The following is a 21,872-nucleotide window of genomic DNA, read 5'->3' as shown; positions in this document are numbered from 1 at the left end:
TGATAGGTTGGCAACGCTGTAGTCAGATTTTCTGTAATGCAATGAGTTTGGGCACTACAACTTGCCCCTTTACACCATCCACAGGAAATAAGTGAAATTAGGGAGCCTAGCTACTCTAATAACCATACAGTAGTGATTGGGTATTCTTCTTGCTCAACAGGTGGAGCATACCTTCATTAAATGAGTTGACACCAATGCCACACTAAAGCACCTTTGGAAATCAACAAATAAGAGTGAGAAGAATTGCGGTCAATAACTTGATCTCAGAGCCTGTATTGATTCCAACGTTACAACATCTAAAATAAAACCACTTGAGATAAAAAAAAGAAATCGGGCACTTTGTGATCTAACTTGATCCTTTGTATATATGATGCACTGTCTGGAGTGAAATCCCAGTGATTGGGGTCCTAATCACATGACTGCATGTATGTCGCATACACATCTAGCTGATTTTCCCATCGCGCTTGCTTCTATATTAAGGAAGCCTGTGTAAACATATAGACGCATATAGCAAGTAGATGCCGGCAACATGATGAGAACGTGCAGTTCAACATACTAAACGCCCTGATGTATTGACCCAAAACGCTCTTGAAACTTGACCACTTGCAAATGAAAGTGCCCCTTAAAAGATATATAAGTGTATAGGGGTTACTAAATGGAATCTGCTAAAAGTCGCACCATGGTTATACACCAATCTTATTAGAGCACTTTGTTGGGAAGCTTAACTATTAACGGCAAGCAATTTCCCACGTAACTTTCACAAACGTAGAAAACGGGGTCCAATTCTGAGCCATCTGTTCAGCCGGGGCAGCAACCATTGTAACAATGGTATGCCTGCCCCCAGCTACCATGACAATGCTGTTCTCACTATGGTGAATATACAATTGAGCCTTTTAAATCCTGTGACAACATTATAGGACACACACTGCTAAATGCTGTGGGTGTTCTTTCAGGTTGTCCACACCGGATCTACGCGATCTTTCCGTCGCGGTAAAGTCTGTGACGGAAAAGTTCACATGAGAAATGTACGCCCCTCAAAAGGTTTGTACATTTCCCATGCGACCATACACTGCAAACCACTACATACCCACACCCCCACTCACACCCACAACACAACCAGAACACACCCACCATAGCCCCCCACCCACACCCTCAACATACCTCCACCCCCAACATAACCAAACCCTACTTACCTTTTCTTCACGGTGTGTCCCTGCGGCGCCAGTTCCCTTTCACTTCCGTGATCGGGACCCGGCGCTGCAGGGTCCTTTTTTCTTTTTGTTTTTCTTTGTTTTGTTTTTTTTCTTCTTCTTCTTGGGTGTGCTGCGGGGGTGTCCCCCGCAACACCCCGCTCACTATACCACATAGGGCACACATTTCTATCCTTTCTTATTCTATCCACTAATATACAGGCAGCCCAGCAGCACATACTAAGTATATGAGGTAGGGGCAGTTAGAATTCTCTGTCCATCTGTCTCCCTGTGTTTGGAGAAGCCTTTGGCTAACTACACACCCATTTGATAGGCAACTAGGTAGCTCTGAACACCTGTATATTGATGGAGCCAGTCTTCTATTTTTGAGACATTTTATAACACGTGGCGGTTACTGAGCGCAACTATCGCTCATAACCCAACGTTCTGGTTTGTCTCCCTAAACCTTGATGGAACTGTTACTATAGTGCCACAGTTCAGTGCATGGATGTATGTATATGTAAAGTTAAAGTATTTATTTATTTAAATGTATAAAGCGTGCAAACAGCCCAGAGGCATTGAGGCGCTGTTACAGGTAATGAACTTAGTTACATGAGGCATACATTAGGCATTTGTAGAAACATTTGTTGAGACTTTACATGCAATAGCCAAGGAGGACACATTGTAGAACAACTTCATATCTGTAGTCAGGGCAGCCATAGTGGGAACAATGTGCGCTTATAGTCCAGTATTTAGGTGAATAGTGGGTTCTTGATGGCTTTGCGGAAGGCTATGTGGGAGGTTTCTGCTCTTAGGGGCGGTGGAAGGGCATTCCATTGTAGGGCTGGTTCGTTTGATTTTGGGTATGGTGAGCATGTTGGCATAAAGTCTTCTGGTAGGCCTGGAGGATGTAGATCTGTGTATTCTTTGGGTCAGATATAGGGGAGCCGTTTGACACATTTGTGGGTTAGAGCCAGAGTTTTAAAGAAGATAAGTTTGTTAATGGGCATCCAACGGGCCTGTTTCCTGGCGGCAGATATATGGCCCCTCCTTGGGATGCCAGTGGCTGCACGGAGCGCACTGTTTTGTATCATTTGGAATTTTTCCATGTTTTTTACTGATGTGCCCGCAAAGAGGGCATTGCAGTAGTCGAGCCTAGACCCCGTTATTGCTCTGGCATGGTGAAGCAGTTATCTTTGAACAAGAATTGTCTAGCTGCATTGAGTAGCTTGGCGTGGTAGGCCACGACAGATGCAATGGCGTTGACTTGCCTGGCCATAGAGAGGTTACGTCTAGGTAGACTCCAAGGGTTTTTACTGTTTCAGAAACTGTGATTTTGATGTTGTCTATCGTGAAATGGAGGTATAGATTGTCAAGTTTCCTTAATGTTTCAGTGGAACCGATCAAGAGGAGTTCCGTCTTGTTACTGTTGAGGCACAGCCCGTTCAGAGCACCATAATTATGGGTAGAGAGGATTAGCATTTCACAGGGGCCCATAAATTACATTTGCTTCCCTAATGGGGCGTCGGCTTAGGGGCTTGTTATGGAAGACTGTTCAGGGTAAAATGCAACAATCACAAAGGTCTTTTACCTCTGTGTCAAGTTTGACTTTTGATCTTGGATCTCCTTTCTCAGTGTATAATCCAAATGATTTGCAAGATGTTTTGGTAGGAGTGCAAGTGATTTGACCACAATGTCACAGAGAGCAAATGGGATTCCATCAACTTCTCTGTCAAAGCACTTTAACCTTTGCCTGCTTCATTGTTCCGAGCTCTTAATATTTCCTCTTGTGGACGAGTAGTAATTATACACTTATGGTACCCTTGGTTCAGCATGCATTCAGCTGTTGTAATATGAAGGAATTGACTGTGATTTTGATGTTTCACTAAGGTTTTGGTGATTGTGTGAACAATGCTCTACCCTTTACACTGCAAACATGACATATCTCAGACTTTCCTTCTGCTAAATGACTTCTTAACACTGGGCTGGTTTTTATTTAGTTCTGTATATGTCAGTGTCATTCAGAAATGCTAGCACTATTAAAGTTTACTTTCTACTTCTCTTGATCTCCAGGGAGTTAATCAAGTATGAATTCTTCCCTGAAGCTACGAGAACGCAAGATGATGTGAAGAAATTCCCCAAGTACCCCTGGGGCAGGGATATTTACACTTTGGAAGGTAAGAGTTTACAGGCAGTGCATAGCACATTGCTGAGTGCCAGTGTACCAAATGGTATCCAAAGGATGGTGAGAGGGACATATTTCAACCCTGGTCTCTTAAGATGGCATTTGAAGGAGACTGGTGTGATGCTGGCCCCAGAAGCTAATGCAGAATCGTACACTTTGATTATTTCTGGAGTGCTAGGTCTCTAAAATGGACCTCAAAAAATGGTGTGCAGAGTGCAGTTTTATTCTGCTTGTTGGACCAGTATAGAGTCGAACCATATGTTGAAATCCCCTAAGATGGTAAGTGTTGGACATATGATGAGGTCAGCGGCCAGTGCTTCACCGACTGTGTCTGCAAAGTTTTGTTGTAGCTGGGGGGTCTGTAGATAGGAAACTGGAAGGTGGAGGGTGAGAGTTTGTTTTACCAGGCGGGATTTGTAGTCTGTGGTGATGGTGGACGTGTCTTTGATTATTAGCTGGTGTTGGTGATGGTGTATTATCGCGACCCCCCCCCTCCCATTCGTGATCTGTTCCGGGCAATGAGGTTGTAGCCAGGTGGGGAAGGTCTCTTGCGCAATGGGCTCTGAAAACCAGGTCTCAGTAATGAAAAGGATGTCTGGGTTTTCATCTATGATGAGGTCAGAGAAGTGGAATTTATTTTTAGAACCTGACACGATCCCTCCCAGACAATGTAGAATCACTCAACCTGACACAATACATCTCCACACCCACCCACACGAGAGGTCACTCCCTCGATGCGATTTCCAGCACCACAACTAGATCTACCCAGCCCCGCAACCCCCACCATGGACTAATCACTCAGCAATTTACTTTGCCATACCGCTGAGCACTGCTGTTGGCGTTCAAGGCCACACAGGACTATAGCCAACCCACCCCCCTAACCACTAAACTATGGAACAATGTCGTAATTACCCCAGATCTAGCACGCTCACTCCTCAAATCACTCCAGACGCTTGGCCTCCAGGGAGGACCACCAGCGATCGAATCCTTCGACCTCTGGCTTACAAACGCACTCACACCCCTCACTCCAACAAAACTGACCTCTCAGAGATCAAGACCAAAACCCAAGTGGTTCACCGCTAATTTCAAATCATTCAAAACTCTCAAGCACTGTCTGGAATAAACCTGGAGAGCCGACCCTTCAGCGCAGAACAAAACCGCCCTAGAAAGAACAACCAGAACATACAGACTGGAAATCAAAAAAAGCAAGAAAACATTCTCCGGGAACAGAATGCTCATTGCTCGAAACCCAAGCCCTATGTTGTTGGGGAGAATTCTCTCTGTAGGCTGAATTTCCTAACCTAGTGAGTCCCCCAGCAGCTTTGCTGGATTTCTGGAGTTTGTTTTTTTCCTCCTGCCAAGAGTGAGACTCTTTTCCTCCCACTCTTGGACATGATTAATGGTATTCCTTTGACTGGTAATGTGTTTTATGGGCTATGGGGTCCTTTACTCCATAGGGTCTCATGTGTTTTTCCTATGTTTGTTACACAGCACCCTCCGTGCAGTAACACTGGGGTGTCATAGTGACACCCCACCCTAGACTCCATACCCTGGGACTGACTACTGTCTCCCAGGGCATGTAAAGTCACCATTGGCTTTACTAGTCCCAAATTATTAACAGAAACCAGTACAAACCATCCTATTGTGGACATACTGGTCGGGGCAATTCGATTGCCCTGGGGTCTGTTAGTCGAGGGGGCACGTCTCCATCCCCCCTGATCGAGTTTTGGCTGGTGGCAGTGGAAACTTTTTATATTCAACCGCAAATATTTTCCTATGGGATTTTCCCATTGTTTGAGGCTACCAACTTTAATTATTTAATTCTCATAGCCTCGAACATACCGCCGGTTTATTTAATTAATATGAATTCTCCAACCCAAGTCGAGCCCTTTGTTCCACTTTTTTGGCGGGCTTCTCCACAGAAGCCTCCAAAAGTGGTGCCACTCTATCTGGGTACCACAGGGGGTGTGGGAGGGGGTTTAGGCACCCTGGACCGAGTTACCTTGGTAACTCAGGTCGCACTCTTCACTTAGCATGTTTGAGTGACAGCTAGGCTGAGTAAATGGGGGTTTTCTTCATAAAAGCAGGGCTTTGGGGACTGGAACTTCAGAAGTCGCCACAGGACCTGAGAATCCGACGAGGGAGAAGCTGAGCCGACCTACCACGACGACACCACCGGTGGAGCCCTGCAGAACCGACTCACCACTTCCCGACGACAGAGAAGATCTCCCGGCTGGAGAGGCTTCTTCCCCTGACTGGTGGGCACAACCAGTTTTCTTTTCTTTCTTCGCAAGCCCGGTTTGTGGTCGAACTACCCGTGCCAAGCACCCCGGCGGCCGGATAGCCACTCACCACTAAACCGCGAATCACCGGACCGCTCCTTGTACCTGAGATACTCCGTGGCTGGTTTCTTCCCTGGCAGTGCAACGGACTCCTGTCTTCCTCCACGACGAGATCCTCTCTTCCCCCAGACAAAGCACCGACTTGAACCCGCTGCCAGGAACAACTGCCCCTGCTGGAGCGTTCTCACCACTTTAAGGTACCGTGTCCGCCAGGCCTCCCTTTCTAAAGATTGCTACAAGGTAATAATAACTCCTTAACCTTCTGGACTGGGCTGGCCGCCTTGACCCTCTAACTGGTCCCTTTCTTTGGTCCAACTCTTTTTGAACCTTTACAAGACTCTTGTAAACCGTGTGACCTTGGACACATTTCGTTTGATCCTCTTAAAGCGGATCCGGCCTAGTGACTCTGAATTCACGGTGTTACTTTGCCTTCCTCTCTTGTGTGTTTGTGAAAAAGCGTTGGGACCTGTTTCAGTTTATTCTCTGCTTTTCTCTCCCTTTTTAAAACAAGTTATTAGAGTGCCATCTACGTTAAGCGCTCACCGCTGTCTGAAAATAAGTGGGGCTTTACTTAAGACTTGTCTAATATTCTTTTAAGGGAGTGTATATCTTTTAGTGACTGTGTTTTTGAATTGCTTACTATTAGTGCCTTTGTGTTTTTTTAGATGTGGTTTTAAATAAATATTTATATCTCTTTTACACCAAGCCCTGGTCAGCGTTTACTTGTTCTACTGTGTTCTCTTGACCTATTGTGAATACTCTGTATACTGCTTACTCTTCTTGAGGGAAGTCTGACTGCTCAGCCACAGCTACCAAGTGAATCTGTGTGGTACAGACTACTACCAAGTGGGTTTACTGCCAAACACCTGTAGTCCTAAATCTTTTGCAATGGTCCCAGATGGAACTGCACAGGTTTCTGCCTAACATATGTGACACCTTAACACTGCACTTCCACAATGCCGCCAATGACAGACACTCTGCCATGATCTCTAAATTAAAACAAATGCCCCTGCCACCCACCTGCCCAATGACCAACTTTCAACCCCCCCCCCCCCCGATACAAATCCTCAACTCTCTCTCCCATCACACACCAAGAGATCCTCTCGCTCATAGCCGATAGCTGCCCTTCAGGCTCCCCTGAGCACCCCTGCCCACCCTCACTCCTCAAAAACATCCTGGCCTCCACCTGTGCAGGTAGTGTTGCACCACAATCCTCACTCACTCACTCAAATCAGGATCTTTCCCGAAAGCCCTAAAAGCATCATACATCAAACCCATCCTCACACCCTCACTCGACCCTCTCCTCCCCCAGAACTACCGGCCCATCTCCAACATACGTTTTATCGCCAAACTCATGGACCGCGCGGCTTACAAACAGCTTGGCCATTTTGCTGAAGCTAACGACCTCCTAGACCCTGCACAATCCGGCTTCAGGCCACTCAGGGGAACAGAATCTTCCCTAGACTCCATCTGGGACGACCTAAAAAGCACAGCCGACACAGAAGACTGCTCTGTAATCATCCTGCTGGACCTCTCTGCAGCCTTTGATACCATCAATCACACCATCCTACTAGACTGACTTCAAATACTGGGAATCGGAAACACAGCCCCCTCGTGGATCTCCTCTTTTATCTCCAATCGATCACAAATCATGCACCTCAACCATTTCACATCCACATCACGAACAGTAAAGAAAGGTGTCCCACATCGAGCATCCCCATCTCCCCTAATTTTCAACTTCTACCTAAAACACCTGGCCGCAATCATTTGCTCTTACCTGCTACAACTACGCAGACGACAGCCAGGTCATCCTCAAAATCCCCAAATCTCAAGCCTCTGGCAGCCCCAGGACCTGTCGTCATGCCTCTCGGATATTGACCACTGGATGACGAACAACCACCTCATACTCAACCCTGGGAAAACTGAAATCCTAGTTTGCGGGAAAAGAGCCCTCCTTCACCAACAAATTCCATGGCCAAAACCCCTAGGACAAGCACCGGCAATCTCCAACGTGGTAAAAAACCTACGATGCACACTACACTCAGACCTATATCTCACCCAACACACCACTACCGTATCTAAAACCTGCGTCTTCCATCTACGGATTCCCAGCCGTATCCCAGCCGTATCTTCCCTTACCTCACTCACCTATCCACAACGTTTCTCGGCCATATACTCCATCATCCTGTCCCGCCTAGATTACGCAAACTGCCTCTAACTAGGCGCTGCAGCATCGCAACTAAGGAATCTCCAAAGAATCCAAAACGCGGCAGCACGCCTGCTCATTAACCTACCGCAAGACAACACATCAGCCCTACACTAAAAGTCCTCCAGTGGCTCTGGATTGGTCAATGCACTACCTTTAAACCCATGTGCATCACCTACCGCGCCGTCCATAACACAGGACCGGAATTCCTTCGAGATCAAATTGTTCCCTACCAGCCCTCAAGGAATCTTAGATCTCGCACAGCATTTCGCATAGTGGTCCCACCTCACAACTCCTCCAGGCTGGGCGGAACGTCTTTCTCTGTCCAAGCGCCAATCATCGAACTCCCTACCCCTACACATTTGCAACACTGAAAACCACCTGAAATTCAGAAAGGCGCTAAAATCCTGGCTCTTCCCATAATAACCCCCTGAACCTGTCCACCATGAAACCACACTGCTGAACCCAACATTCCCTACACCAGTTACAACACAGAGGCCGGCAGCATTCGCAGTGGCTCACCTGACACACTATCGGCCAATGAACAGCAACATTCCTTACCTAACAAACTCCCCGAATCCCCCCCCCCCCCTCTCGAAACCTCACTGCCAAATCCAACTTTCCCTTGCACCATCTACAACACAAAGGCCGGCAGCAGTCACCGCGGCTTACCTGACATACTGTCGCCCCATGCACAACAACATTCCTTACCTTACACCTACACCAGGGAAGCCAGCAGACTTCACTGTCGCACACCATAATAAACTCAACCGCCCTCTCCGCCCAGACCCTCGCATCAGAGAGACCACGAATAATGAGACCACACCATCCTCTCTGCTGCACTGGACAAAGATCGCTCCAGCCAAACAACTTCAAAGCCTACGGTACGTATACCTCCTACCACCTCTGTGGACACAGGCCGCAGGCACGGCCAAACATTCATGCACCGTATAATGCTGCTATGGCTATGCTCATCCGGTCTAGCATCGTATATAGCCGTCCACACTGAAACACCTGACGTACCTCAACACCTTTGCCACTATCATACAGCGACTACCAACGAAATGAAATTCGGTGTAGCTGGCCACACATCGACTCTCTTAACAATAGCACTCTAACGTAAACCACCAATAGCGCCCACCAACGTGCCTCACCTTTTTGGGCAGCTTAGTCAAGCCTAGCCATCCGCCTAAGTTCTAGTCTGGCGAAAATGCACACATGCATCCCCTAATCGAAAACTCTAAGAACTTCCAGCACATTGACTACAGTCACCGAGAGCGTTCCAACCACAAAGCGCTATGAGGCTATACAAATGGGGAAAGAGCGCTATATAAATAAATATAAATAACCAAATACAATACAATACATAGGTTACTGGTGTGGAGAATTTTGGAGCAAGCATTACCACTGAACACAATTGTAGTTGTAGTAGATTTCCTCCTAGCAGGAGAGTAAACCAGGAAAGGAACCAATAGTAGTTAGTCCTGGCAGGCAGGTATACCAGGAAAGATGATTTTTTAAAGTACTGTGGTTGTAGTAGATAGGTGTGTTGGAATGAACTTGATAACTTGATCACCTTTTTGATGAAATGTTACAATACCAAACGTAATTGCTGTGTTATCCTGTCAAGATGTTTTCTTTGAAGAACAAGTGTGACGTGTTAATAATCACTTGGCCTTTTTGGAAGAGACCAATTGCTTTCGTTGTTGAACTTGTGTTTCGAGGGAAAACATTTACTTTGCCAAGCAGGAGGCTGGAAAATAACAGTTGTTGTTTTTTGGAACCAATCATTTGTGAAAGAGACATTTTTTTCCAAGTGGAAGCATCCAGTAAATGGACGATACTTTTTGTGCTACATTTAATTGAATTTTGTTATTAGACAGAACCTTATTGAATCTGAGCCTTGCGCAAGGTATTCCTGAATTGATCGAGGGGAAGGGAGACTTTCTAAAACCTTTGAGTTTCAGTTGGTATTTTGTTTTGTTCTGGCCACTTGGCCCAATGACTTGAGAGTATCATATTATTCTTTGGCTGTCTTTAAGGCGTCCTCGACAGCCTTGCCAAAGAGCACATTGGGCTCAACTGGCATGTTGATAAGGGGAGCTTGCATCCCTGGTTTAAAACCCGATTGGCGCAACCAAGCATGATGCTTGATAATAGTCCCTTCTGCTATTATCCTGCCTGCGTTGTCCGCGGCAGCAAGGTTGTTTTTTAATAAGCAGCTTGACACTGCTCTCCCTTCTGTGGCTACCTGGGCAAGCGGAGACTTAAGGGGTTCCAGGGCCGAAGACAGTAAGGCCGAGACCTCATCCCATTTGTGGCAGTTGTAACTGGCCAACAGGGTAGAATTGTTAGCATTCCTAGTCTGGAATGCCACGGAGGAGGCTAACTTTCTGCCCATCGTGTAAAGTCTCTTGCTTTCCTTATCAGACGGGGCTTCAGAGGAAGCTAGGGGAGTACCAGCCCTCTTCACTGTCATAGTGACAACTAATGAATCAGGCTTCAGTTGCCTTCTATATACAGCGGGTCAAAAGGGGCCGGTCTAAACAGTTTCTCTACACACGGGTTCACTGCCCGCATAAGATTAGGGGTCTCCAGCGATGGCTGTATTTTTTGCTGAATGGACTTGAGCGGGATAAACTGCGTAACAGCCTTCTTATCTTCTAGGATTTCTTCTACAAAATCCTTATCTAGTTGTACTTCCTGAGTCTCTATCTGAAAATGCTCTGCCGCCTTAATGACCACTTCATTTAGTAGGGGTTAGTTGTCAATGGGTGAGTCTATGACTGGGGGATCCTGATCAACCGGTTAGTCCATGGGATACACATTTGCCTCGGGGTCAACCTCAGGGTCGTCATCATCCCTTAATAAGGGTCTGCTGCATCATCCCCGTAATAAGGGTCTCTTTACCCTGGCCTCTGGATTGTGTTTCCCCGACTGTTTGGTGCCTAGTATCTGACTTGCTGTAGAATTTCGAATTTCGGGTGTGGGCTGAACCAGAGCCTCGCCCGCGGACGATTGGCCCTCGGTGGGAGTTTTTCGCGCAACGTCTGTGCCATCCTTCGATGGCCGGGGCCCTGTCATGTGGCGATCTCGAACAAGAGTGGCCAGAGGACAGAGTTTCCACTGACCTTTCCATGGATGTTGTGCGTTGCCATCCACTTGACATGTGTCGAGTCTCGGCCTTGGGTTGTGTGCTTACTGGTGGATGAAGTGATAGCGCTTCCTCTGCCGGGTGTTGTCCGCATAACAAGGCTGCCGGCCTGTCTTCTGGGGTCAGGGGCCTGTGCTTGGGTAACAGAAGCCACCATGTCGCCTTTAGAAACCGCAGCATTGCTGCTGTTGCTGAAAGCACCTTCTACTTCCATGGCCTCGAGTTGCCTGGCGTAGTGGGTCCAGCTTTTAGTAGATCGGTCCTTCAAAGTCTAGGGCTTGAAGAGCCTGCATGCTCAACAAGAACCCTCGACGTGATCTTTCGGGAGACACATGTTACAGACTAGGTGTTTATCGACCCAGAGAAATTTCCTATTGCACTTGGGGCAACATTTAAAGGGGGTCTTGTCCATAACGGAAAGATGCGGCATCTAGGCGAATGTAGTCTAAGAAAAGGGGCATATACATTCTAAAATGACCTCACGCCCTACTGTGTGAGCTGAAGCCCGGAGCGGCCTTCCAAGGTCGTTTTTCTATTCTTCGCCGGCATCTGATGTTTCGATAGTCGGAGATATAAAGGATAGTAAGAATAAACTATTGGTAATTGAAAAATAGTAAATGTCTATAAGCGGAAAGAGGAACTCTGCTATAAGCGTCCGTCTAGAATGGAGGAAAAAAAAAACAATTTGAGGGACAACGACGCGTGAGGGATCATGGGTACAGTGGACGTCACTCTAGGAATAGTATTACTTGCACAACCTGTCGACGTCCCTTTTCGAGTTTTGAAAATAACAACTGTAATACTCAGAAGCTTCCACTAGTTGTGAATCTAAGCACATACAAGCATCAGAAATATGATTACGATGAGTAATGTATCCCATATTCATTACTGGTCCTGCGGTAGCGGCCCGGTAGTTATGGTTAAGTTGCTAAACCCATAGGAAGAGCACTTTTTGGGTGGCTTAAAACTTCGCTCCCCCTGGATGAATCCTCACCAAACTTTGCAAAAAAAGTAGTTTTCCCGCTCTGAATATCTTTGCCAGGTTTGGTGAGGTTTCATCAAGGGTGGGGGCTAAGTTGTAGGAGGGGTCCCAAAATAACGTCCCTTTGACAAAGTTTTTCATTGACTTTCATAGGTTTTTATGACCTAGCCCCCACTTGACAAAATCCATTCAGACTTTACAAAAACATTTATTTCTAGATCTATAATTTTTTTGCAAACCTTTGTGTAGATTCGTCAAATGGCACCACATTTATAAGCCTTTACAATATTTTGGGACCCTCCCTCTAATTTTGCTGTCCAAGATGCCGTGCGTTTTACCATAAATCTGGCGCAGTTCACACTTTTCACCAGCCAATCAGTGGGCATATCCGCGGACACCAAGTTGCCTTCTAAGCCAATCAGAGTCCAGTCAGCGGACCGAACAGGGAAGTGTGTCCACGGACCGGACACAGATATCGCAAATTCTTTTGACTTTTTGGTTGTTTTTAAAAAAAACAAAAAACTACTGGACGGATTTATACCAAATTAACAAAAGCACACTTTCAGGACCAAGCCACCTCTGCTGCCGCAAGTGTGGTGAAGTGTGGTGAAAAACCGTCCAGCGGTTTTTCTCCACACGTGCGGCAAGTGGCAAGGCAGCTCAGATTAGCTAGGCAAAGAGAAGAAATTCTAAGGAAAGTTGGAATATATGTAGCGGCAGAAGAGGGATTAAGAAGTGTGTGTTTACCGGGTGGAGTGGAGGTGGCAGACAACCAAGAGACAAGCAGGAGGAAGGAATAGGGCAGTGGCTTGTGCGGTAGATTGTTTCGACAGGTGAGGTGTTGGTTTTGGTTTAGGAATTATAGTAATTATGCACTTTGTGTGCATTTGTTTAGCAAGTGACTAGAAGATATTGTAAGGAGTGAATCTGAAGTGAATGATAATGGCCGAAAGGAAGGTGTTTGTATAGTTTGTAAAGTGGAGTGTAGTAGTGGATGGAGGAGTATAGTAGTGGGTGGAGTACTTGTAGGAGGAGAGTGGTTATAACAAAGAGTGGAGGCAAGAAGGAGGAGTGAAAGAGCAGAGGGACAAAGTATTGAAGGGAGGAGACAGTTAAGGGAGAAGTGCTAAGAGTAGAGGAGCAGTGAGTGCGTTTGACCAAGCCTGATTACCAAGCCTGATTAAAGCCAAATTCAAGACTCATTTCAAACTCATGTTAGAATACTACCTAGAGAGAGATAGAGAGAAACAGATGTCACCATGTCCCTAAACATTTCATTATACACCCTTGAACTGTTTGAAAGACTTTTATGTCATCTGTGACACAATTCAAGTGTGATACGTTTGTTTTGGCAGGTAGTGGACTGTTAGGAAGATCCAGGCTTATACAAGTCTTAATCATTTAATGGTGGTTTCAGTAGAATCTAATACAGATAAGTCTTTTTTTAAGTTATCACAACCAATCCTAATTGACAATAATGTATCCAGTGTAATGCTTAGTTGTGGCACACCTGCACAACTGTCTCCTCTTGCGGGTCCACTGACCTTGTCTGCACCATTGGTTCCATCGACAGGGACCCGTTTTCGGATTCTTCAGCACCCCTCAAGGGTGGATTTTCATTGAGTTTCTTCTTGGAGGATTCCAGAAGCTTCTTTGAGGCCTATACCACGTGTCATGGCGGAGAAGTAGGACTCTGCGCCTCTCTTCAAGGTTTACCCCTGCTGCAAACTACGGAATGTCTTTTCGGATGATGGACATTCCCTGTACCTCTAGTGCCTACATTCAGACCAGACTCATGTTGAGGACGACTGCTTGGCTTGTCGGGAGATGGAACCGCGCACGCTGGCCGAACGACGCAAGCGCCTCAATGAGTGGCTGCAGGCCAAGGCCCCTGTTCTGGGCGAGTCCTGGAAGCATGCCTCCCCTGCCCAGAACAAGAAAGCTGAGCGGTCTTCTAAGACCTTTTGAGGGCTCCTCTCGCGCTGGAGCCCACCATAAGGCTAAGCACCGCAAGTCCACTGCCTCCGGTAGCAACGGGCTCCTCGGTGGCCAAAGCGAGTTCAGAGTCTCCAGCACCTTCGTCTATGAGCCAAAGCTCAAGTTCTTCAAAGAAGAGGAAGTCGGACCACCCGGGTAAGCTTTCGAAGAATGACCAGACCGGTTCGACGAAGGGGCAGCGGGGCCCCGACTCTCCCCCTAAGGTGAAGGCAGCGGACTCGGCTAGGACTGCAAAGACCCAGGTGCATCAGACGAAGGCACATACATTCATCGCAGTGGTAGTGGTGTCCCTCGCGAAGGCCTGCCCGGCAGCGGATTTGCAGGGCACAGTCCCGAAGGTGAGAGTATCCCTGCCTGCCAGGAGGGAGTCCTCCTTCCAGTCCACCGAAAAGATGCAAGAGAAGATGATGCCCATCATTTCACAGAAACCGTCCCCCTTGGTCGCAGAGAAGGGTGGGGCACAGTAGTCCTCCAGGGCACAGACATTTCCTCAGAGGAAGAGCTCACCAGCTTCCCGGTCCTCCAGGAGGGGAGATGCATCGAGAGCAGGCCCCACAGGAGGGATCCCGATGAGGGTGACGACGAAGGTGACGACGAGGAGCAACAGGGCGGTGACGACGGAACGGACCATCCTCAGCCGCAAATGCCCCAGTCCCCTTCACCTCCACCCCAGCAGCCTCCTGGGGATATCTCGGCAGACATTCTGACGGCTCTGCATACCCTGTGCTCGGAAATCCAGACAATGATGCCCAATGCGGCCCGGCCTCCGCGCCAAGGCCATCGGAGGAACCACCATCCAAGAGGAGGAGTGTTCACCTCCCTCTGCGTTTTCACCCCTTGCCTCACCCCTCAACCCCACCGAGGGATGGCACGGAACCGGACACGGTGACGGGGATCTCCCGTCTCCGCTGGCCAGATCCTCTCCGCCCGACGAGATTGGCTCGTTCCGCGCCGTGATCTCCAGGGCCTCGGAGCTGATCCAGCTCGTCCCGGAGGAGAAGAAGAAAGAGGGTTTCCTTTGCCAGCGCCGGGAGGCGAAGAGGAAGACTGTACGGTCGATCACATTATTTGGGACGAGGGGTTGTCCCTCATGAAGAATCCTTCATCAGCTCTGACGAAAAGTGATCGCTATGACAAGAAATACAGAGTGCTGTACTCTGCGCCCAAGTCGTTACGGTCTCAGCCCTCTCCAGACCCTGTGGTTTCAGCGGTGGCCAAGAAGTAGTCTTCAGTCTCATCCTCGTCGGCGGCCTCCTCCCCCCGGATGGTGGGTGGGAAGAAGTTGGATGCCATGGGGCGAAGAGTGATCACGTTGGCGGCGACAACCATCAAGGCCGCCAACGCCCTCGCCATCGTGGCGCGTTACGACAGGGAACTTTGGTTCAAGATGGCCCCCCTCCTGGACTTCCCGACAACAAGCGCGCTGAAGCATTGGAGATTCTACAAGAAGACGAGGTGGCTTCGGCCCACACCATTACATTGGCCACGGAAATTGCCGATACAGGATTCTGCCATATGAGCAACGGCTTTTGCCTTCGTCGGTGGGGCTGGCTGAGGGCCACTCATTTCTGGCAGGATGTTCAGTCGAGGGTGTTGGACATGCCCTTCGACGGGGACAATTTGTTTGGAAAGACTGTGGAGGAGTCTCTCCAGGCCATCAAAGCGGACATTGAGATGGCTCGTGCATTGGGCACGCTTCAATGACGATGGCCGTCCTTTCGGACTTCTGAAGGGAAATCCCAAAGTTCCTCTAAAGGAATCGAGGAGGTGCCTCTTCCTACTGTCAGCCCTCCCGCTCATCGGCCCAGGAGACCTACAGGGGCCGCGCCAAGTTTGAAGGTGGACGTCGTCGCCTAGGCCTCCAAGGCGTCGCTTCGACGTCAAGACAAGATTGAACCGGCCATGGAGTCGGGCCATGTTAATTAAGGGGGCGATCGAGGGACACCGCAAGTACCTACGCTTCGTGGTTCAAGGACATCATTACCAGTTCAAGGCCCTTCCCTTCGGGTTGAAGTCGATGCCATGAGTGTGCACCAAGTGCCTGGCCCCGGTGGCGGCACAGCTGTGTCTGAGGGATCCACATGTACCCATACCTGGACGACTGGCTCATCCGGGTGAACTCGAGGACATCGCCGTCGACCACACAACAAAGACAGTCCAATTCCTGACGGATCTGGGGTTCTTGATAAAATTTGCAAAATTCCTGCTTGACTCCATTGCAGGACGCGCTGTTTCTGGGAGCCCGCCTCAACAAAGAGTCGTGCTTGGCGTCTCCGTCAGAGGAGAGGATCGCGGCCATCCTGGGCAAAGTACAACAGTTGTTGGCCCTGAATGTCGCAAGGGTGAGGTCCATCAAGTCCCTACTCAGCATGATAGCATCATGCATACATCTCATTCGGCTGTGCAGGCTACGGATGCGTCCGCTGCAGGAGTTCCTCAACGCCCGTTGGATACAAGTGGCGGGGAGCTTCTAGGACAAGATCACACTCGACAAGAGCTTCCGTCGAGCGATACAGTGATGGCGAGTATGCACACATCTGTCCGCAGGTGTGGATTTCCAGACTCCACCTCATCAGGAGATGGTCATGACGGAAACCTCCCTGGGAGGATGGAGAGCGCACTTCGGAAGTCTTCATGCAAGAGGCATGTGGCTACCGCAGGAGACGTCGTTGCATATCAACGTGTTGGAGCTGCGGGCAGTGTTTTGGGCCCTCAAGTCCTTCCTTTTGTCCCTCAGGGGCAAGGTGGTACAGGTCTGCACGGACAACACCACCACAATGTTCTACATCAGGAAGCAGGGTGGAACCAGATCCCCAACGCTCCCCAAAGAGGTGCAGGAACTTTGGCACTGGGCCGTAGCCCAGGGGAAGTTCCTCATCCCTTTTGATCTAGCAGGAGTGAAGAACACCATCGCCGACTCTTGCCACTAGTGGGAATTTTGGCAGGACCAAGTGGATCACCATCCACAGATGGGGCAATCCTCAGATCGATCTGTTTGCGACAGCGACGAACACCAAGTGCCGGAGGTTCGCCAGCAGGTTTCCCCAGTCAGGGAGCATGGGGGGACGTATTCTCTTTCCGCTGGGATGGCCTGTTTCTGTATGTGTTCCTCCGTTGCTTCTTTGACTAGTCAATCAACTCAGACGGTCCCGGTGCCGGATGATCCTCGTCGCTCCGGCGTGGCCGAGACAGATATGGTACCAGGATACTTCTGGACATGTCGGCGTCCACTCCAGTCAAGCTTCCGGTGGCTACATATCGTCTTGCCAGGGAAGGAGGCGCGATTCTGCACTACGACCCAGAATCGTTGAACCTGAAGACCTGGCTCCTGCAGCATTAGAGTTTGGGGGCTATGATCTCCCAGCGGTTTGTAAGTAGGTGCTCGCCAAGGCCACGGCTTCATCTACTCTCAAATGCTACAGGCACAAGTGGAAGAGTTTCGCCGTTTGGTGCCGTATCCAGAAGATCGACCCTCTGCGAGTCACTGTTCCGCAGGTGCTTCCGTATTTGTTGTCATTGGCCAAGGCAAGACTGGCCCATGCTTACATCAAAGTTCATCTGGCAGCTATTTCCCGCTACACCAGATCTCCAGGACGATCAGCCTTATGGTCGCATCGTTTGGTAAAGGAGTTCGTCAAAGGACTATTTCGCTCGTTCCCGCCGCTGAAGGCTCTGGCCCCCGGCGTGGGAGCTCAGTGGGTGCTGACTAGACTCATGGGTCCTCCGTTCGAGCCTATGCATTCAGCACCACTGACATGTCGTGGAAAACAGCTTTTCTTGTGGCCATCCCCTCCGCACGAGTGGGAGAGATCGAGGCCCTCTCTTGTATACCACCTTATTTGACATTCCACGAGACGAGGGTGGTGCTACGGACGCACTCCTCCTTCATGCCCAAGTTGCCGTCGGACTTCTCAACGAGCCCTTGGTGTTAACTGTATTCTTCCCGACGCCTTTGTCGCTGCCTGAGAGGACTTTGCACTCGCTGGATGTGGCTAGAGCGCTGAAGTTTTATGTGGACCGCACAAAGGGTTTTCGGAAGACATTGCAACTTTGTGAACTTTGGCCCTGTGAACCATGGGAAGGCCCTCGCCAAGGCTTCCATTTCCAGGTGGCTCTCGGGCTGCATCACCCATTGTCACTGGTTGGCAAACCAACCGTTGCCTGGCCGTCCGAGAGCCCATTCCACCAGAGCGATCGCTGCCACTACGGCATTCCTGTCTGGTGTGCCCCTGCTTGACATCTTCAGGGCTGCTACGTGGAGGTCGACGCACACCTTCACGAAGTTCTACTGCGTTGACAGGGTTTCCAGGGAGGAGTCCAGAGTCGGCAAAGCAGTGCTGCGCAACCTGTTCGCTTGAAGGTGAGCCTGTTGAGGTAAGAGATGCTTAATGTTGAGCCTTGCCACATCCCGTGGTTGTGCATGTGTGTACTGCTATGTATTATTTATTCATGAGCATGTGAATCCATGCCAGACTCCATGCTGGATAAGGAACAAGTTACTTACCTGTAACGGTTGTTCTCGAGCATGGGTCTGACATGAATTCACATGCAAACCCTCCTGCCTACCCCTCTGCGGCTCTTCTCTTGGTGCTACATCCACTTTACATGCTACCAAATCTGAAGATGGCTGCCAGAGGAGGGGCTTAGGTAGAGGGCAGTAATTGGCTGGGGGCAGTATGATCCAGAGACCAGTGATTGGTTGTTAGGAGAAAGACAGTTACACTGATTTTTTTTTGTTACTGAAGACTCCCAGCCTGATGACGGGGAATATTCATGAGCATGTGAATCCATGCCAGACCCATGCTAGAGAACAACAGTTACAGGTAAGTAACTTGTTCCTTTTCTGCCACTATGATTCTTTTTACCTTTTAATGAAGTCATGCTTTAATGAAGTCATGCTTTCCTCCTTGTATTTCTTTACAGGCATCTCTAATACATTGTTGGAGCACCCTATGTGCTGTGTTGCTGGGGAGTTACTTGAGCTTCCCTTCGTATTCTTTAATAATTTTTCATTAGAACTACTGTTCTCAGGGATAGTAGGATACTTTTTTCTCCAGCATGGGGTCTGGCATGGATTCACGTGCTCATTCCCCATCGTCAGGCTGGGAATCCTGAGTAAAAGAAAAAAGTTTCACTTTAAAACTGTATTTCTCCTCTAAACCAATCTCTGTCCTCTCGGTCATACTGCCCACATCCAATCACAGTCCTCCCCCTGAGCCCCGCCTCTGGCAGCCATCTACAGAATTTGACCACACCTTCACACACCTTCAGTGTTGGTCCTTGAGTTGCTCTCTGAGCTATTTGCCCCTATCTTTATTGGCTGGCAACAGGGACCTGTTGTCGGTGAAGCTGCGCGCCCCTCAAGGGTGATTGTTTGTCGAAGTTTCTAGAAGGCCGTCTTGGGCCTACTTTGCGCCCTCCGACCATGACGGATGAGAAAAAAAGGGAAGGACACTTTTCAGCCCTGCACCCAAGGAACGGCTTTGTGGAGGACAAACATCAAAAGTGTCTGTTCTGCCTGCACCCGGACCACAACAAGGGTGGGTGCAAAATATGCCTGGGCTTCTCGAAGAAAACAAAGAAGCATAGGTATAGCAGGCAGGCCCATGCTCCGAGCAGTGTCATGCCTCACCCAGGACCAGTCCCCCTCCGGGTGGAGGTCGAAGTCCTTTGAGGACGCCCCATCTGTGGGGGGCCAAGAACCGCAAGACTGATTCCTCCGGGTTCGCGCTGATGCGGGTCCCAGGTCAGACTGCGATCGGCTTCCCCGTCCGCCTCTTCCGCCAGCCAGCTATCGGGTTCCTCCTCAAAGAGGAAGTCCTCCACCCCAACCAAGTTACGGGAAAAATCAGAGAAACAGAGGCCGTAGGACGAGAAAAAGGCCTCAAAGCAGGCTCATCATATGCAGCCGAAGACGCTGTTGACTGCTTCGTCAACATCCTCTGGTGCAGCCGCTATGATGGGTGGTACCAACCCAACGAGGGTGGTCCCTACAGCACAGAGTTTCCCGGCCTCCCAGGTGCGACACAGCCACTGAGGCAGCAGCAAAGGCTTGTAGGCACCCCTGAAGCAGGAAAGGCACCGGTTCACATCCCGGTACAGGGCCCTCAGGAGGGAAAAGGAGGTGGTGGGGACGCAGAGGCCCCAAAACAGCCCTCCAAGGTTTACGTTGAACCAATGGACATCTCCACGGACTACGACAACCAGTCGTCCATACAGTCCACGAGGACGGTGGCGGCGCAGGGCCTAGCACTCCATTATTCCCTCCACAGCCGAGGAACCTATCCATGGACATCCTGTCAGTCTCCACACTCTAGTGACGGAGATCCAGCAAAGGTTGCCTTTAACACCGGCACCTGTTGTGCCACAGGCCCTTGAGCAGCCGCCACATAAGAGGAAGCTTCACCCGACGCCGCCACATCAGCCTCCTCCACCACGCCGGAATCAGACTCCACCAGCGCACCCCAATACACACACAGACACTGTTACGGAGACGGCCGTGCGAACCAACGAAGATGAGGACTTTGTCCTGGCAGGCTACAGTTCACCGCACCTGGGCGCCCCTCATAGAGGCTCTCACCAGACGAGGTGGGATAATTCCACTGAATCTCTGGGGCGTCCAAACTTTTCCAGCTGGTTCCCAGGGAAACCAGAAAGGAGGGCTTCCTGTATCAGCAACGGGAGTGCAAGAGGAAGACTATCATGGCTGTAACCTTTTTGTACGACATTTGAGAGGAAGGCCTAGCCTTCATGAAAAACCCATGCACGGCTCCAAACAAACGAGACAGGTTGGAAAAGAAATACAGCATGCCAGACTCTGCAACTAAGTTGTTGAGGTCACAACCGTCGCTGCACTCTGTAGCGTCGGCCGCTACAAGAAAACGTTCAGCCTACCGGGCCTCCCCATCAATCCCCACAGACAGCGACGGGAAAGAAGATGGACGCCATGGGGAAAAGACTCATTCACGATCAAAGTGGTTAATGCTAATGCTCTGGCTATCTTGTCCCGATACGACAGGGAGCTTTGGTAAAAGTTGGGCCCTATCTTGGAATTCCTCCCTGACGACAAGAAAACTGAGGCTCTCTCCCTCTTCCAGGAAGGGGAGGTGGCGTTGGACCATGCCATTACAGTGGCAGTGGACATCGCCAGCACAGGCTTCCAACAGATGGGAAACAGAGTCAGCAGGAATGGTTGAAGACCACTAACTTTCGCCAGGACGTTCATGTCAATATGCTGGACATGCCGTTTGACAGCATAAATCTGTTCGGGAAGGCGGTCGACGAATCCCTTCAAGCCATAAAAACAGACACGGAAATAGCACGTTCCCGTGGCAGTCTGCAGCAGCATCGCTCGTCGTCTTTTTGCTCTTCCAGGGGAAAATCGAGCAGATCATCCAAGGAATACTCCATGTCGTACAGGCAACCTACCCGATCCTCCATGCAGGAAGCCTAAAGAGGTCGCTCCCAGGCCTACGGTAGCGGAGGTCAGCATTGCCGTTGCCCACAGGGCAGGGCACCCAAGCAAGCCTGAGCCGGCCAAAACGTCAGGCCCCCACTCATGCACCACTGTGGGTGGGCCGACTGGCGATGGTCGTCAGCGAGTGGAAGATAATCACCACTGACGGATGGGTGCTGGATGCTCTCGCCCAGAGGCCACACCTTGGAGTTCCAACGCAGGTGCCCTCGTATTACACTGATTTTCCATCTGGAGCAGCACATCTCTCAGCTCCTGGAAGAAGTGCGCACCATGCTACGGAAAGGGCTGATGGAGCTCATTGCCCAATGGCGCTGGGGCCCCGGAGTAGATTCCAGATA

The 21,872-nt window shown here is 49.6% G+C and overlaps 1 protein-coding gene across 5 annotated transcripts in view; it reads left to right on the top strand.

Moving 5' to 3' along the window:
* FBXO38 (F-box protein 38) overlaps positions 1–21,872 on the top strand; it is a 1,054,306-nt gene that overhangs the window by 858,966 nt on the left and 173,468 nt on the right. For all 5 annotated transcript variants that reach the window (XM_069651425.1, XM_069651428.1, XM_069651424.1 and 2 more), the window contains exon 20: positions 3,264–3,367. In XM_069651425.1, the coding sequence (XP_069507526.1) occupies positions 3,264–3,367 (104 nt within the window). The remainder of the gene's footprint in view (positions 1–3,263; positions 3,368–21,872) is intronic.

The sequence above is a fragment of the Ambystoma mexicanum genome, chromosome 3p (genome assembly GCF_040938575.1).
Source record: "Ambystoma mexicanum isolate Mex_15411 chromosome 3p, UKY_AmexF1_1, whole genome shotgun sequence".
In the NCBI taxonomy this organism is placed as follows: Eukaryota; Metazoa; Chordata; class Amphibia; order Caudata; family Ambystomatidae; genus Ambystoma; species Ambystoma mexicanum.
Note: the sequence above shows the minus strand (reverse complement) of the source record. Positions and strands in the feature narration are given on the sequence as shown.